This window comes from Danio rerio, chromosome 23 (genome assembly GCF_052040795.2).
Source record: "Danio rerio strain M-AB ecotype USA chromosome 23, GRCz13ab, whole genome shotgun sequence".
Classification (NCBI taxonomy): Eukaryota; Metazoa; Chordata; class Actinopteri; order Cypriniformes; family Danionidae; genus Danio; species Danio rerio.
In genome coordinates this window covers 3,661,600-3,680,000 of record NC_141043.1, presented here as the reverse complement: position 1 = coordinate 3,680,000, position 18,401 = coordinate 3,661,600, and the positions used below count along the sequence as shown (strand labels likewise).

General features: G+C 38.9%; 1 protein-coding gene across 3 annotated transcripts in view; it reads left to right on the top strand.

Moving 5' to 3' along the window:
• pacsin1a (protein kinase C and casein kinase substrate in neurons 1a) overlaps window positions 1–18,401 on the top strand; it is a 59,954-nt gene that overhangs the window by 31,899 nt on the left and 9,654 nt on the right. For all 3 annotated transcript variants that reach the window (XR_015522828.1, XM_087305729.1, NM_001328357.2), the window contains exons 2-8: window positions 1,198–1,318; window positions 7,235–7,391; window positions 9,457–9,692; window positions 11,666–11,809; window positions 13,897–14,072; window positions 15,468–15,588; window positions 16,077–16,192. Coding sequence is in view for 2 of the 3 variants with exons in the window: in XM_087305729.1 (XP_087161855.1) it covers window positions 1,259–1,318; window positions 7,235–7,391; window positions 9,457–9,692; window positions 11,666–11,809; window positions 13,897–14,072; window positions 15,468–15,588; window positions 16,077–16,192 (1,010 nt within the window). In the remaining variant the exon portion in view is untranslated. The remainder of the gene's footprint in view (window positions 1–1,197; window positions 1,319–7,234; window positions 7,392–9,456; window positions 9,693–11,665; window positions 11,810–13,896; window positions 14,073–15,467; window positions 15,589–16,076; window positions 16,193–18,401) is intronic.

Below are 18,401 nucleotides of genomic sequence, written 5' to 3'. Positions count from 1 at the left end.
AGCTCAAATGAGATTGTTGTGAATTTGACTCAAGTTATGTAATAATTGCTGGTTAAATGTGTTAATTTTTGTCATAAATATATTTTCCATGCATACGTCCACTTTAAAAAGTTCTTTTATCAAAGATTTGTGGTTTTATTAAGTTTTTTGATTAATTGATCTGTATATTCTAATAGCAGTACAATTATTTACAGTACAAGTTTTTACAATTATTTTTAATGTGTTAATATGAGATTTGTTTCTATCAGACAATATCTTTTCTATTCTCCTCTGTAAAAAATATTACATTATTATTATTATTATTATTATTATTATTATTTTATAAGGGATTATTTTATTATTTTATGATGATTGATAAGTAAATATAAATAGCAGTGCAAATTAATTTGACTTGTACATTTGACATAATAATACCTAATAAAAAATCTGTTTTGTGTTAATGTGACATGTTTCAGTCCGATATTACATATTCCATGCATACTGCCACTATAAATAAAATTATTTTTGAAGGATTTGACATGTGGCCCTTCACTTGGTTTGCAAAACTTGATGTGGCCCTCGGGTCTAAAACATTGGCCCACCACTGCAGTAAGAGAACAATGCAGAAGAAACACAAGCGGTTCTATTCTGGCTGCTTCAAAGGCAGTCCTTCAAGGCCAGTTTTTCTACAGGCATACGAAGCATTGTCTTTAATCATTGTTCTAAACAGTTTGCTTGGTAGAATAATATTGATTCATTGATCATTGTCAGTACTATATTCCTGCAGCTGACACATTCCAGCCGTTCAACTGATTGAAAACGACAGTGATTATATCAAGAAGCATATCCATATAACATTAACTTTGGGTTTCTTTAAATGTCCAGTCATTCATTTTCTTTTCAGCTGTGTACAGTATGTGTTTCCCAGTGATGGGTTGCAGATGGGCATCCGCTGCGTAAAAACATATGTTGGATAAGTTCATTCTGCTGTGGCAACCCCAGAATAATAAAGGGACTTAGCTGAAAAGAGAATGGATGAATATTAAATTGCAATTGTCAATAATTGAAATGAACACAATACAAATTCGACTATTTTGGCATATTATTAGCTCCATACATTTATTTTTGCATCTGAACTCTACATATATTATCATCTGCTGCAGTATCTGTTTTCAGTGTGACTGATCAATGTCTGCTTGTCTCTGTCTCTCTTTTTAGTGCTTGAGGAAGTCCGCTTTTCTGCAGACGTGTTCAGTCCTGCTCCACATCACCCAGCACCATGTCTGGCTCCTACGATGAATCCGCTGTCGCTGATGAGGCCATGGACAGCTTTTGGGAGGTACGAACCAAAGCCACCATTTCCTTCCCTTAAAAGCTACACTGCGCAGTTCTTCAGCCGGCCATCAATAGTGGCCTTGTGTTTCTGCCAGCTCTGCTTGGAAAACAGAGAGCCGTTGTGTTCACGCTATCACAATGCGCCAAAACGCTCACAATGAGCTCTATTTAAGCACACTGTCGGCCCTGTGATGCTGCCAGAGCCCTTCACATCTCTCTTTGTGAGCATCTGGCAGACGATACAATCTTAACATCATGTCAGCATTATGTCAGAGCAATCGCATATTCAAATAGCGCTGCCGAGTGAGTGTTTTACTGCGTCTTTTTGTTTGTTTTGAAGCGACGTTAAGCAGATCCTCCAGCACAAGGTCTATTTCTAGTCAGGCACCTGCGCAGGGCAGCACCTGCATCCTGACCGCAGTGTTTCAGGCAGTCTCTGTGAGTGTGAATACGGAGCCGTGTCAGCGTGGGTTTTCATTTATAGGCTTGTATGACTCAACCAAGCTTGTGCGAAGGTCAGTGTTGCTGAACACCAGGTTATAAACACTGTAGTAAAAACTGGCTCGGAATAAAACTCTACTAGAAAGTTGATTTTTCTTTGAATGAATGAAAAATAGTATAGTGATTACTGCACCCTCAGCTCATGAGAGCTGTTTATACCTCAGAAGAAACTAAAGGATGAACTTTTGCGACAAGTCCAACCTAGGCTCATTCTGAAATAGTAGTCCAGTGGACGTTTCTGGAGACCGCAAAATACGTCCCGGGAGGTACGTTTGGCTGCATTTCAATTTTTTAAGCGAACGCTACGGGGCGGTGTGACGCCATTCCCTTTCGCGCTTGCCGGCTGACCGCTTACCTCCGTGTGGAGGGCTTTCACGATGCAGTCAGTTTGTTCGGTCAGCTCATCGTGTGCATCGGCGGACTTCAGATGCAGAGAAGAGGAGTTGACAAAGGCGTCCCGGTTCGAGTCCGGGGAAGAGCGGTTCCAGAAACCATAATCCAAAAAATAAAGCGAACGAGTTCATAACAGGGTGAGAACGTGGTGAAATCCGAAAACGTGGTAAAAAAAAAAAAAAAAAAAAACAGGAGGGCTTTTCTTTTTCTAGACGGCTTTTCTAAATTGTTGCTCGGGTTTAAGGAAGTGAGCGGGCGGGCGGGTCAATCGGTAAAACTGGTTGAGTTCAGGGAAGGAGGAGGGTGGGTCAGCCGATTGGCCGGTCGCGCAGTCAATCATTCAGTCAGTCAGACAGCGGCCTCTGGTGGGTTGACGCGAGAACAGCGCGGGCGCGAACGGCACTCGCGAGAGACGTTCGAGATACGAAAAAGCACACACAGCGGCCTCTTAGTGGATTCGTGAAAACAAAAACTGCACAAATACTTACCTCCCGGGACGTATTTCGTGGTCTCCAAAAACGTCCGCTGGACTACGTTTTCAGAATGAGCCTGGGTTGGACAAGTCATGAAAATGTTTTGAATTTGAAACAGCTTCCTAAACAGACTTTGGCTGGTGAACACATCTTTGAACTAGGGCTGTGCAAAAATATTGATATATCTAACTATCGCGATAATTCCTTTGGCAATAGTTTATCGATAGTCCAACCTGAAGTGTCGATAAACAACCAAACAACCTCCTCCTCTGCTCCAGTAGATGTCGCTAACTATCAACAAAACGCTAAGCAGTACAGTATCAAAACTAAGAAAGAGTGAGCATGGTGGAAAATATAAAGGCGCCTCCAGCTTTTAGGGCTGACGTGTGGCTGTATATAACACTATACCATGGAATATGGAATTATACACAAAAAAATGCTATTTGCAAGCTTTGCAAATCTCAAAAATTTGAACTGGAATTTTAATTCGTCTGCTGACTTTATCAAGTTGTCAATATAACATGACACACATACTAATACAAACTATTGCAATATATCACAATATTTATTGTATCACAATATATTGTGATATATTGTATCTTGACCGATGTATTTTGATATATATCATATCGTGAGGCCCTTGCCAATACACAGCCCTACTTTGAACTCCTATTGGTCAATGCTGATAATTGAATATTAGGTGTGGCTTTGAGGCTCCGCCTTCATGGAAGCCTTCTCCAGGGGTTGTTGCTAAAAGGGATACAGGTGCAGCTGGAAGTTCATTCATTCATTTTCTTGTCGGCTTAGTCCATTTATTAATCCAGGGTCGCCACAGCGGAATGAACCGCCAACTTATCCAGCAAGTTTTTACACAGCGGATGCTTTTCCAGCCGCAACCCATCTCTGGGAAACATCCACACACACATTCACACACACACACTCATACACTACGGACAATTTAGCCTACCCAATTCACCTGTACCGCATGTCTTTGGACTGTGGGGGAAACCGGAGCACCCGGAGGAAACCCACGCGAACACAGGGAGAACATACACAGAAATGCCAACTGAGCTGAGGCTCGAACCAGCGACCCAGCGACCTTGCTGTGAGGCGACAGCACTACCTACTGCGCCACTGCCTCGCCTATTGATATTCAATAGGCTACTATTTTTTATATAACAACAACTGTATTAAAAATAGTACAAATAATAAAAATAAAGATTTATATGCTAGAAATATGTTTACTTCAAATTTCCTTAGAGGGAGATTTTTTCAGTTTTCCTCAAAATAGAGTGATGTGGGCTTTGTAGCACTTTAAATGCAGGTAATGCCTGTTTCATTCATACTTGAGCAGAAATTCCATATACGCCTCAAAAAAGTAGCAGAATATTCCAGGAAATCCCTAATATAGACGAAGGAATTCAGCCATTTATGTAGTTGAATGAAAATAAGATCTGAATAAACATTTGAACATACTGTAGCTATTACTATAAAACTTATCCTGCTACTGTAAAAACGTAGTAGCCTTTATACTGCCCTCAACAGTTGGTCAGTTATCCTTTTGACAAAGATACATCCATTTAATAGGCGTTTCAATGGATTGTGTTGTTTGTATTTTGGTAGACATCATTGCAGTGAGATTGTGGGCTCACATAGCATCTTTCATCCCTTTAAACCTGTCTCAAAGCCTCTGCTGGGCACGTATCTGTCTGTATGTGTGTGTGAGTGTTAGTGTGCGCGCGAATGATGTCATTGTTAGCGCAGTGAAGCGCAGGATTAGCGCTAGGAGCACATGGACACAAAGCTGTGGCAGTCATTGCATAACACATGCACAAGAATGAGTCCCTTCCCCCGCTTATCAGCCAAACTCAGTCTGCTCTCACGCCACCTGCAGGCAGCACACACAACTGCATGCTATTATATTATAATATTCATTCATTCATGTTCTTTTCGGCTTAGTCCCTTTATTAATCTTGGGTCGCCACAGCGGAATGAACCACCAACTTATCCAGCATGTGTTTTACGCAGCGGATGTCCTTCCAGCTGCAACCCATCTCAGGGAAACATCCATACAGACTCATTCACACGCATACACTACGGACAGTTTAGCTTACCAAATTCACCTGTACCGCATGTCTTTGGACTGTGGAGGAAACCCACGAACAAGCAAACTCCACACAGAAATGCCAACTGAACCAGCCAGGGCTTGAACCAACGACCTTCTTGCTGTGAGGCGATTGTGCTACCCACTGCGCCACGTGCTGCCCCTGTAGGTAGCTAAATAGTTGTAATTTAGCAAGTTACTACTAAACTACCCTTAAAAAGTAGCAATGACATGCTGAAGCTAGCAAAATGTAGTATGTTACAGTGGCAAGTCAAAATATGGCTGTACACACTGTGCATACTTCACATGTATGGATGCGAATTAATGCTGCTTATTTATTTATTTTTACGTAATTTAAATTGATTATTAAACATTATAGACTACGATACGATTTAGCTTACCCAATTCACCTGTACCGCATGTCTTTGGACTGTGGGGAAAACCAGAACACCCGGAGGAAACCATGTGAATGCAGGGAGAACATGCAAACTCCCCACAGAAACGCCTTCTGACCCAGCCCGAGGCTCGAAACCAGCAACCTGTGTCACCCCATATTATATTATATTATATTATATTATATTATATTATATTATATTATATTATATTATATTATATTATATTATATTATTTTATTATATTATACAGTGCTCAGCATAATTGATTACCCCCTCAAAGATCTCTCTTTAATTAATATTTGATTAAAGGATGCTTTATATCTATATATATATTCATTTATTTTCTTGTCGGCTTAGTCTCTTTATTTTTTCAGGGTCGCCACAACGGAATGAACCGGCAACTTATCCAGCAAGTTTTTACGCAGCGGATGCCCTTCCAGCCACAACCCATCTCTGGGAAACATCCACACACACATTTACACACACACTAATACACTACGGACAATTTAGCCTACCCAATTCACCTGTACCGCATGTCTTTGGACTGTGGGGGAAACCGGAGCAACCGGAGGAAACCCACGCGAACGCAAACTCCACACAGAAACGCCAACTGAGCCGAGGCTCGAACCAGCGATCTTCTTGCTGTGAGGCGACAGCATTACCTACTGCGCCACTGCTTTGCCCCCATATATATATATATATATATATATATATATGGGGGCAAAACAGTGGCGCAGTAGGTAATATATATATTTGTGTATAAACATTAGATCAATCAGTGTCAAAGCCAAAGTTGGAACTAATCTAACTAAACAAACAAACAAAAAAACTTAAGATCACACTCTAAAAACCTATGTATTAATGGTTTAATCTATGTATTAATGGGAATTTTGATAAACAGGAAAAATTCAGAGAAACAAAAGCAAATGTCTCTTTTTGTTATAATAACTAATTTGAATTTAAATATGAATATTTTTCTATTGCTAAATCTATATTAGGTGACCAAACTGTGTGTTATTTTTAAAGATATAATTAGATATAACTGCCGGTTCATTACGCTGTGGCGACTCCATATTAATTAAGGGACTAAGCCGAAAAGAAAATGATTGAATGAACTAGATATAACTGTTTTAACACTGTTTTGTTTAAATGCAGAAGGGCTCTACTTATTTATGCTGAGCAAAAATAAATAATTCCAACTGTCATGTGTGGCACGTCGCATCACTGAGCAGCGCATGCAGTGTGTGACCCCACTTTAGAATGTCTCTAACATGTTTTATAATGATTTGATCAGCTGTAGTTTAAAGATGTATGCTTAAATTTTTTCCCTAAGGACTTAATATGCGGTGTCTGTCGACATTTTGTGGTGGAACGTCAACTGTCAATTTCTTTGCTCTGATAATGGCTGCCAACTTGCTAAATCTCCAAAATTATAAATATTTAAAACAGGCACTATCCTTATTAATAAACTGCATAGTTGTTTAATCTAAACAACTACATTCTCGACTAAAAAAAGCCTCAAAAGTACATTATGTTGTCAGACTGTAGTGAGCTAATGCCTCAGCTTGTCATGTGGGTGGGCGGAGTAATACACAAGGGTGAAGAGGCAGTACGAATGCTGTTATTGCAGATATAGCAGCCAATCAGGTTTGAAAACCAGACAGAACTGTTGTATAAATAAATTTAAATAAAACAAATTGAGTAAATTTTTAAGTTGTACAGTTTAACTTAATATTTTTTGTCAGTTTGATTGATGTTAGTTGAGATGACTAGAAAAGTTCATTTGATTCAACTAAAACAATTTGAAGACAGAAAGAAATGTTTTACATTGCACAAGACTGTACCTGTCTACTGAGGATAGCCCACTAGGATAATATAATACTTAAGAGCTTTGGCTTCAAGATGACCACTTCAAAAATTCTGTGTTTAAAAGTAGCTTTACTAAATAGTTGTCATTATATTATAAAATGGTGCTAAAATAAACGTTGTTCTCCACAGTATCACTGTGTTATTATAGGATGTCTGTATAACATGATTTCTTCCGCTTCTCCTAGGTGGGAAACTATAAGCGCGCTGTCAAGAGAATTGATGACGGCCATCGACTTTGCAATGATCTTATGAACTGCCTTCAGGAACGTGCCAAGATTGAGAAGTCCTACAGCGCGCAGCTCACCGAATGGTCCAAACGGTGGAGGCAGCTCATCGAGAAGGGTCAGTGAGACAACCTGAGGCTTCCCCCTTTAATGTTTTAACCAGTTAACTCCTATAATGGAGATTATTTTGTCGATTATGAGACAATGCTTCTAGCTTTTACAGCAATTAGTGTTAACTTGTGGGTCTCCCAGGTATAAAATATAAGAAGTTCAGAAAATGTGTAGATTCTTTTCTTTGGTTCACTCCATTATTTAATTATTTAATTAGTTTGTGCATGCATGTGTATATACTAGTGCTGTCAAAATTTGTGCATTAACGCATGCAATTAATTAAAAATATTTACCGAGTTAAAAAAATTAACGCAATTAACGCGGTTGCAGTTTTTTCTTTTCTGTTGTGGTCGACGTGTCTTCAACATGCAAAGAAATATGGATTAGACCAAGTATAAAACAATTAATGTCGCATTACCAGGCTCTCATTACCAGGCGAGTTTCATCTACTTTCGTATGTTTCATTTTTAATCTTTCTACCTTTCTTTAATGGAATTTGATACCGCATGGTGAACTGAAAGAAAAACCTCCGCATTTTTGGACTTAGGTGGTCTTTTAAGGCAATCAAAAATCGCTGCTTACAAGGTAGACTTTTAGAGTAAATGGGGCCATGTATCTTGAGATTTTAAGTAAAAACCTCCTTCCATCAGCAAGAGCATTGATGATGAAACATGGCTGGGTCTTTCAGCATGACAATGATCTCAAACACACCACCCGGGCAATGAAGGAGTGGCTTTATAAGAAGCATTTCAAAGTCCTGGAGTGGCCTAGTCAGTTTCCAGATCTTAATCCCATAGAAAATCTTTGGAGGGAGTTGAAAGTGTGTGTTGCCCAAAACATCACTGCTCTAAAGGAGATCTGCGTAGAGGAATGGGCTAAAATACTAGCAACAGTGTGTGAAAACCGTGAGGACTTACAGAAAATGCTTTACCTCTGTTATAGCCAACAAAGGATATATAACAAAGTATTGAGATGAAATATTGTTATTGACCTAATACTTATGTGTCACCATAATTTGCTAAATAAATAAATTAAAAATCCTTCAATGTGATTTTCTAGATTGTTTTTCTCATTTTGTCTTTCATAGTTGAGGTGTAGCTATGATGAAAATTACAGGCCTCTCTCATCTTTTTAAGTGGGAGAACCTGCACAATTGGTGGCTGACTAAATACATTGCATTCAGTGGTAAAACATGAAGATAGAATGAAGTGTTTTGTTCTGTTTTTTGTTTGAAAGCAGATGGTTGGTTCTTTATTTTGATATATAATGTGGACATATAACTAGCTTGAAATATTCTGAGGACCATCACATTTTAATGAAAATCATCTTAAATGCTGGTGGTGGCTGGTAAATTGTTGCAATTTCTAGCCAACTCCATGCGCGTTCAAGAGAAAAGGTTAGAAGAGGTTTTTCTTCAATGTCAAAAATCGTCACAATTTATTAGATACAAATGAATAATTCGATGACAGAGCTCTGGGTTACATTACCCCAATGCAACACAAGAATTACATTCAAAAGGTTCACAACTAACATACATTTCCTGACTCCATTATATATACACAACTGATCTTAACAGGTGGAGTTTTGGTGTAACGTCACTTGTCAGTCATTGTTCAGTCCTCCATTGGCCGCACCTTCGACATACTTCTTCTTTTTCTACAAATTCTCTGCACAACAAAAAAAGTATAAATCTTTCTGTGTTCTGTGTTCAGTTTTAACACCTCTCTTCAGACAGGAAGTTTCTGCAGAGCTGAATTTAATTTTGGACCCGCATCTATCTACTTCTGCAAAAATGCTAATTAGTATGCACAGCACTCACACACAACATTAGAAATTCAGTTAATATATGACCCTTACATGACCAATACAAATAATTGTTTGATTAAAAGAAAAAGAGACAAAAATAATTAAAAAATTATTCCTATTTTACAGCAAAATAATAAAAAAAAGCTGGCTAGTTTTAAACAAATCTGTTATGTAAAGAATGCTAGTATAATAGCACTTCAATATATTGTTTTGTCTATTTCTGATTTGGTTCGTCTGTCTGTGTGTGTGCTCGTGTGTGTGTGCAGGGCCTCAGTATGGGTCAGTGGAGCGAGCCTGGATAGCCATGATGACTGAGGCCGATAAGGTGAGTGAACTTCATCAGGAGGTGAAGAACGGTCTGATGAACGAAGACGTCGAGAAGGTGAAGAACTGGCAGAAAGACTCGTACCACAGACAGATGATGGGCGGATTCAAGGAAACCAAAGAGGCTGAAGAGGGCTTCAAAAAAGCCCAGAAACCCTGGGCTAAGAAACTCAAAGAGGTACAAGTACAGCTCATGTTTGATCATGTTCATTCTGTGAGAGAGTCACAAGTAATGGTTATGGCATAGTTTAAATTCATCCATTTTCCTTTAGCTTAATCCCTTATTTATCAGCCCCCTTAACTTTTGTCCACGATACACACCAACACCCAGAGACTCCCTTCCACGATACATCTCCCACATCCCGCACTCAGTTATTGACTTTCGTCTGTGATAACTTTGTCCGTGATCACTGGTAGCACAATCTGATGGGTAACATATTTTGCCATTTCACATTTCATTGCCAGAGAATGCTACGAAATAATACAAAACTATACAAATAACTAACAAAATAACTAACTAGCAAAATGAATAACTAACAAAATAACTAACAAAAGCAATCCCCTGAAAAATGTACAGAGTCAATTCAAATATTGCATTTTGCAAACAGGATATGGATTTGTTAACTGCAAACTTCCTCTTATCACTTTATTAACACCCAAATGACACTATTAAGGCTTTCAGTAGATTAAGCAGTTCCAATGATGCAATGCTTATAATGTCTAGATCTGGCAACACAGAGGAGCTGAGGCTGCAGCAGCGCCCTCTAGAGCTCCTACACTCTACCTGCATCTAACAGCTGCTGTGAGACGGATTTTATTTGAAACAATTTTTCCTTCATAGAACTTTAAATTTTATTTTTGAATCCGAGCTCTGTATCTTAAAGTCCTCAAAGCCTGTCGACTTAGATGTCAACAAGGAGATAAACTACTGCAAAGTTACAATAATAACAATAAATGACTTCACAGAAAATTAAAAGAAAATTAAAAATTAATTCCTAAATTAAAAGAAGTCATTTAATTCATTCATTTTCTTGTCGGCTTATTCCCTTTATTAATCCGGGGCCGCCACAGCAGAATGAACCGCTAACTTACATTCACAAACACACTCATGCACTACGGACAATTTAGCCTACCAAATTCAGCTGTACCACATGTGTTTGGACTGTGGGGGAAACCGGAGCACCCAGAGGAAACCCACGCGGACGCAGAGAGAACATGCAAACTCCACACAGAAACCCCAACTGAGCCGATGATCGAACCAGCAACCTTCTTGCTGTGAGGCGACAGCACTACCTACTGTGCCACTGCGTCGCCGCAGAAGTCATTTAAAAGGACAAAAAACTACATCTGAGTTCAGAATTTAACTACAGGGGAGAAAAAGTCAAAATCAAGCAATGTTAAGTCAGAATTTATGAGTAAAAATTCATAAGGAATTGTAAAAAAAGATCCGCATGTCACACAGACGTACAATTGACGTCAACGTCAGACTAACTTTGAACTTTGGTTGTATATGAAAATCGGGTTGACGTCAGAACCCAACGTCAGTTTGAGGTCAGACATCAGCGTCAAGATGTATGGACTTCATGTTTGACATTAAGATGATGATGGATTTTTTGTAGTTAATGCCAAAACCTAATATCAACCAAATATCAGTGGCTAAAGATGTTAGACATTGACGTTGTATGAATGTCATATTATGATAATAAAATGATGTTGGATTTTAGTTGCCACAGCCTAAAGCCAACCAAAGATAAACGTCTGCTGATGTCAGTATTAGATGTGAGCTGACGTCAGTATTAGACAGCAAATTGATGTTAAATTTTGGTCACCTGATGTCGCAACCAAAATAGAACTAAAGATCAATGTCATATGATGCCTGCTGGGGAAGGTGACATTATTATGTATTCTTAATTTATTAAATCAGCTTTTATAAGTATTTATGTAAATGATTTGAGAATTTGTATTGTTTATTTACCTATTCCTTTAAATTAAGATTATATTTTACCAGTCTCCTGACCTCAGAACTGGGCATGATCTTATGATAAGAACAGTTTCTGTTATATTCAGCAACCAATGCCCAGGTTTATCCGTTGAGCTGCATTGTTGCTGTTATGTAGTTAAAGAGATTGGTGTCTGCCTGTGTGTTTGCAGATGGAAACAGCCAAGAAAACCTACCACATGGCCTGTAAAGAGGAGAAGCTGGCTGCATCCCGTGAAGCAGATGCATCGGTCACTCCTGACCAGCAGAAAAAACTCCACGAGAAGACCGAGAAATGCAAACAGGATGTGCAGAAGGTGCGGGAAAACTGGCCAAAATACAGAAACTAATTAAAGTTGCATTCGCTTTCCAGCACAAAGAACCTTTCTATTGATAGACTTTCAGGCCAGATTTAAACTTTGAGTTGTGTTTTACTGACTGTGAATGTGGTCCGAGACATTCAAATGTTGTAAAACATTTCTATATAGGCTTAATATTGAGTAGCATTGCAGGTCATCATGACACAACTACAAAACTCTGTGTTCTGCAATCTTCTTCACACTTGAAACAACACAAACAACGCACATGTCAGTGCATGTCAAAACTTCTCCATGGCCCCAAAACACCCTTAGACCCCTGGGGGTTAATGAAAACATACCTTAAACGTGCCGCTTTTGTAACTGTGTACAGTTCACATGAGGCACTTAACCCAGGTTACTGACAAATTAAAAGTCCTTTAGCATACTTCCGCAAATATCCTATTGTAAAGCTTTCTTTAGAATATATTTATGTAAATAAGAGATTTGTGTGTGTGTGTGTGTGTGTGTGTGTGTGTGTGTTGATGGGGGGTGGGGGGGTATATATGAGTATATATATGAGGGGGGTACATATATGAGCAATATTACACGAGTAGCAGTGCGATATGGCTCTATATCAGCACTAGTGGGGGGCTACATTCAGCCATATCGCACTGCTATTCGTGTGATATTGCGTTTATACAATAGTTCAATGGCACAATCTTGTATATAAATAAGAAAAAGAAAAAAAAAACACGGAGAGTCTAAAAACCCCTTTTTATTAGGAACTACTTTCTTCCGCTATTCATTCAAATCTGCAGCTGATGTCAAAACAGCAGAAGCCGTTACTAATTCACCAACGTCACTTTAGAGCTAGTGTTTGAATGACTCTAAAGTGATCTCTTTAAGATTATAAGGCTGAACGTGACATGAAATGCCATCCATCTATAGAGACATCTTATTACAGTGTTAAAGTCTACAGTCTCTGTTGCAATCAGGATTTCACAATAATTAATCCTGAAAATAACAATAATTCCACTAACGTTACCAGACTGCTGTTGTGTTTGCTATAAGGAAAAACGCTAAACACGTGCAGACTTTGCTTATTTCAATCTGCCAACACAACACACATTCCTGAAATGCGAGCAAATCGGTAAAAAATACAGCAACATACAAAAAGACAGATCATCTAACCTGCCTGCATGTCTCTGAAATCTGGGGGGTGAGGGGGTGTTCGGGGGTGAGGTTGAGAACAGGATGCAGCGGGTTTTGGGTGGCCGCTTCGATTGGGTACTGAACCAAAGTTGGCAACCCGGGGGTGTCTAGTTTACAGACTGTACCAAAGAGGGGGGTGGGTGAAATTTCGTGAATTTTTTTTAGAAAGAAATAAAAATGGGATGTTTGCGGGAGACTGGTCTGAAATATGGAATACTTGTGTTGGCAGGTGTGCTTATCAGTTTAATATTAATTTGATGTGCTGTAGTTAGAAATCAGACTGTTATATCTTCTAAGCGTAAGGGCTTATTATGCGGTTCTGTTGCCATCTTGTGGATAGAAAACGTCAACTGTCGCCGACGAGCTCTCATAGAAATTGTAAATATTTTAAATAGGCACTATTCTTGCAAATAAACAGCATAGTTGCAATCTAAACAACTACATTCTCCACTAAAAAAAGCCTCAAAAGTATATTTTGATGTGTAACAGCAGTAATATTTGTCAAACTGTAGTGTCTGCTTGATGTATGTAGGCGGAGTAATACACAAAGGGTAAAGACGCTGTACGGATGCTGATATTACTTAAATATATCACGGCTATCAGCCAATCAGATTCGAGATCCAGACAGAACTGTTGTATATATGAGTATATATACTCATATATGTTGAGCACAGTATATATACTATATAACTGCAGGGTTACTATGTTTATATATAATAACTTTAACTATTAGTTACTAGTCAATTAGTTAAAGTTATTGTAACAAATAACCTTACTTTTCTGAATTTGATTGTACTATAATAATGTGCACTTTAGTAAAGCTGCTTTTCACTATAACTGTTGTGAAAAGAGCTATACAAATAAACTTGAATGGAATTGTGTGTTTCTGGCAGGCGAAGGAGAAGTATGAGAAGTCTCTGGACGAGCTGTCCAAGTGCAGACCACCATACATGGAGAGCATGGAGCAGGTGTTTGACCAATGTCAGCAGCATGAGGTCAAGCGGCTGACCTTCCTCAAAGAGGTCCTGCTGGACATCAAACGACACCTAAACCTCACCGAGAACCAAAAGTCAGTGTAAACCTCCCATTCACAGAGGAATCAGGATCTTACACAGCAAAAAAAAAAAAAAAAGAAAAAAGTTTTTGTCCTGTCTTGCACTATTATGATGCACTATTCATTCTTTTATAACCTGTTCTAACACCTTTTAATCTGCTTTTATTAGTTTTAATCATTTTTAATTCTTTCAAATTTTTATTTATTTCCTTGTTTCTTTTATTTATGTTTATGTAAAGCACTTTGATTTACTATTGTGTATGACATGTGCTACAGTATATAAATAAACTTGCCTTGACTTGCCTTGTTTCTAGTCCAAGTATCTAAAAAAAATCTTAAATCAAAAAGCATTTTCTAGACAAGCAAAAATATAGTTTTTTTTCAGTAATAATGTGCCAAAATAGTTTTTCCAGTTTTTTTGCCAATGGGGTAAGCAAATTAATTTTGTTATTTTGTACAATATTTTGCTTGTCTAGATTTTTTTGATATTTGGACATGAAACAAGACAAAAATATATATACAGTGAGGGGGAAAAAGGATTTAACACATGAACATTAGAAAACATAGGCTGAAAAGGTGCTGCTGACTTGATATTTTCACCAGTTGTTGGTAACAACCAAATAAATCCATATATGCAAAGTACAAAACAGTTTACAAATGAAATTATGCAAAATAAAATGAAATGACGCTAGGAAAAAGTATTGAACACATGAAGAAAGGGGGTGTAGTTCAGCAGTGAAAGCCCAGACAGTAGCTGAAATCTCTCAGTAGTTCTTTAGCAACTGCCCTTCATCAGTGTAAATTAATATTAGCTGCTTCAGTCCAACATCTACATTAGCAGAAGGATGAAGATGAATCCAGAGTGGATATTTCAGCAAGACAATGATCCAAAACACAGTCAAGGAATCTCTCAAATGCTTTCAGAGAAAGAAAATCAAGCTGTGGAATGGCCCAGCCTATCACCTGACTTGAATGCAATAGAAAATGCAAATTAAAGATCAGATTTGATACACAAGACTCACAGAAGCATCAATTAAATCAAAATCTACATAATTTATTCACACATTCAAAAGGTGATTTCTTTGAATATATTGGCCTCTTGTTTCAGTATAACGAATAACAATACTGTAAAACTGTAGCTGTAAAGAAGCTCCACGATTACCAGAAATATTCAATCATATCTCTGAATACTTTTGAAGCACAGTGTAGGGATGTTACAATTTAACTCATTATTTAATACAAAGTTGGTGTGTTCTTGAAGGATGGTGGCTAATCATGTCTAATTCAATAACATTTTTAAATCCTTCAGTTCGAGGTTAGAGCTCCCTGGAGTCTAGTTTTATGAAGTGTATTCGTCAAGGGGTTCTGTTGAGTTTGTGTATTTTCTGTGTGTGTGCTCTTCATGTACAGCTATGCTGCAGTGTACCGTGAGTTTGAGCGGACCATTCTGGCCGCCAACACACAAGAGGATCTCAAGTGGTTCAGTAATAATCACGGTCCCGGCATGCATATGAACTGGCCCCAGTTTGAGGTACACATTTTTTATCAATAATATATACTGAGGTTTAAACAGGCCTTGTGTGTTTTTGAGATTTCTATGGTCACAAAACCTCAAATATATCTGTAAAGCCTTACTGTAAGTTAGCCGCATAAATGAAAGTTTTTGATGCTATTTTTTTTTTTTTAATCGGATATAGTTCTAGAACACAGGGGTCAAACTCAGTTTCTGGAGGGCTGCAGCTCTGTACAGTTTAGTTCTAACTCTAATTAAACACATCTTATCAAACTAGTTTAGTCTTTCAGGCTTGTCTCAACCCTACCTTTTGACACCTCTGTTCTAGAACATATTTCTGTTTGCTGTAAACAACATTATATGACGTTTTTGAATGTAAATAATGAGGTAAAATTTAAATGTGTTTCTTTACTATCACGGACTGATAGTAAAGAAAACGATTTTAAAACATCATTCTCAGGAACTGTATGAAGTGAAAGTAAGTTTTTCTGTCCTGGTTCTCTCAGGAATATAATCCAGAGGCTACCAATGCTGTTGCCAAGAGAGAAAAGAAGAAGCCTGATGGAGTCGCTCCTGCCACCCCGAACACAGAACACGCAGGTCAACCAGGAGACCGCGGCAGGTCAGACTCTGCTTCACACTCGCCTCGCTTTCATCTGCAGTGAACTTTTCTCTTTTTAGAGTTTGATTTCTGTCCCCTCCACACTTCACACTCTCCATAAAAAAATCTTTGAAGCTCAACAGAGAACTCTCTTCTGATCTCTTTAGATTTTGGCTTTAACCTCTTCTGTGGAAACTGTATATTAATCTATCAAACTCAGATTGCAAAGAATTCTGGCCCAGGTTTGGCATAAAGCTGGCACAGCAGGCATTCGTCTGGCACTGACATGCAGGATGTAGGCCAAACATGACCCAGGTTTGGCTGAGTTGGCACCGTCTTACAGGCGGCACACAAGATTTGGGCCAGATATCAAATGTAGTATTGGGCCCAGATGTTAAAATGTGGGCCACGTAAGTTCGGCCTATTTTGACCCACTTTAAAAATACATTTAAATTATTTTTGAGTAAAGAAAAAATTCTATTGTAATGAAGTTCACGGCCCCTTTGGCCGCCGGGAAGAAGGAGGCGGAGAACTGACGCAGTTTTAAAATATTTATTAATAACAGTGACGGCAGCTCCTCACGGAGACTGCCATCTAAACCAAAACAAACAGACGGCAGCTCCTCACGGAGACTGCCGTCAAACTGAAAGCAAAAGTAAAATATGTCCGGGCCCGGTCCTCTCTCGGCTTCCTCTGCTATCGGTCCTCCTTTTATGGTCTAGAGCTCCTTCCGTGGGATCCGAGGCAGGTGCGCACCGCAGGTGTATCCACTTACGCGGTGGCCTCATTCCGTTCCCACGGCTCTCGGCCACGCCCCCTTGCCCCATCTATCAATCAGGTCACTTAAAAAAAAAAGCACAGCCATAAAGAGAAATGCTACATGGGTTTATAAAAAGCATTGCAGTCGTGACACACTAGCATATCTGGCCCAGTTCAGGCCCAGTTATGGGTTATTAACTTCGCTGAGACTTGGCACAGATATGGTTCATGTTTGCCTCTTGTATGGAAGCCAGACTTGGTCCAGTCATGTACCGTAATTCACTGCAGCATGTGGGCCGAGCAAATGCTGATGGTGTGGGCCAGATCTGGGCCAGAGAAATTTTGCTATGGGAGAAGTTTACTTCCTTACTTATAGGCCATTTATATTGATAGTTGATATTTAGCCACACCATGTTGGTGTTTCGTGGTTAAGAACCCTCCCTATGCACATTTCGCTTGCCTCTTTTGTTTACCACAACTTATTTTAGATAACCAGCTCTTCAGAAGAGAGATCTATGAAGGAAGTGTGTTCCTATAGACAGGTTCCCCTTCATATGATGCATTCCATACAGTGCATACTGCCCTCCGAAGGGCACTTTGGAGTGAACAGAATCATGGTCGTCAATCTTGAGTTCACCAAACTCAAATAACCTTCACAGTCACCAGATCTTAGTCCACTATAGCCCCTTTGGAATGTACTGGAATGGGAGATTCACATTATACAACATTTCTGAGGAATGCTTCCAACAACTTATCTAAAATATACTGTGAAGCCCGGGACACAACAAGCTGACATCAATGAACTAGCAGTAACGAAAAATGACAGTGTTGTTGCCGTGCTAAACTAAATAAAGGGTGTGTGTTCTGCTTCTGTATGAGAGTATTTACCTCTCTATACCTGCAGGGGGCAGGATCTGTATTCTACAAAGAATAAAAGTTCTGGGAAACCAGAACTGGTGCTGCACATGTGCAAACCATAAACAAAGCAGCGTTTACATACCATTTACACAGTACGTTCTCAATCACCACTAAGGGATTTGCTCATGTTAATATGTCTGATTATCTGATAAGCGTTATCATTTGCAAATATTTAAGAAATATGACGAATTGACCGCCGGCTTCTTTGTGTTCCCTCATAACCTGCATTGTTTGCTTAGTTTCGCCACAGTTTTTGTTGTCGTACTTTGATTCATAGCTGAAGAGCCAATCAGAGTGCTCTTTCATCAATGGCTGACGTTGATTCTACATGCTGAATCGGCAAACTACCGCCGTCATTAACCTGACAAGATGCAACTCTTCGCAACAGCCGACTGTCAGCTTGGTGTTTTCCGGCCATTAAGAACTGAGGCGGTTTGAAGGCAACCCAGTATCAGCAAGATGAACATATACACGTATATACTGTATTCACTGTATTAAAGCATGTAAACAACCTAAAATCATTGCAGTCTTTGTAGCATTGCATAAATTTAAA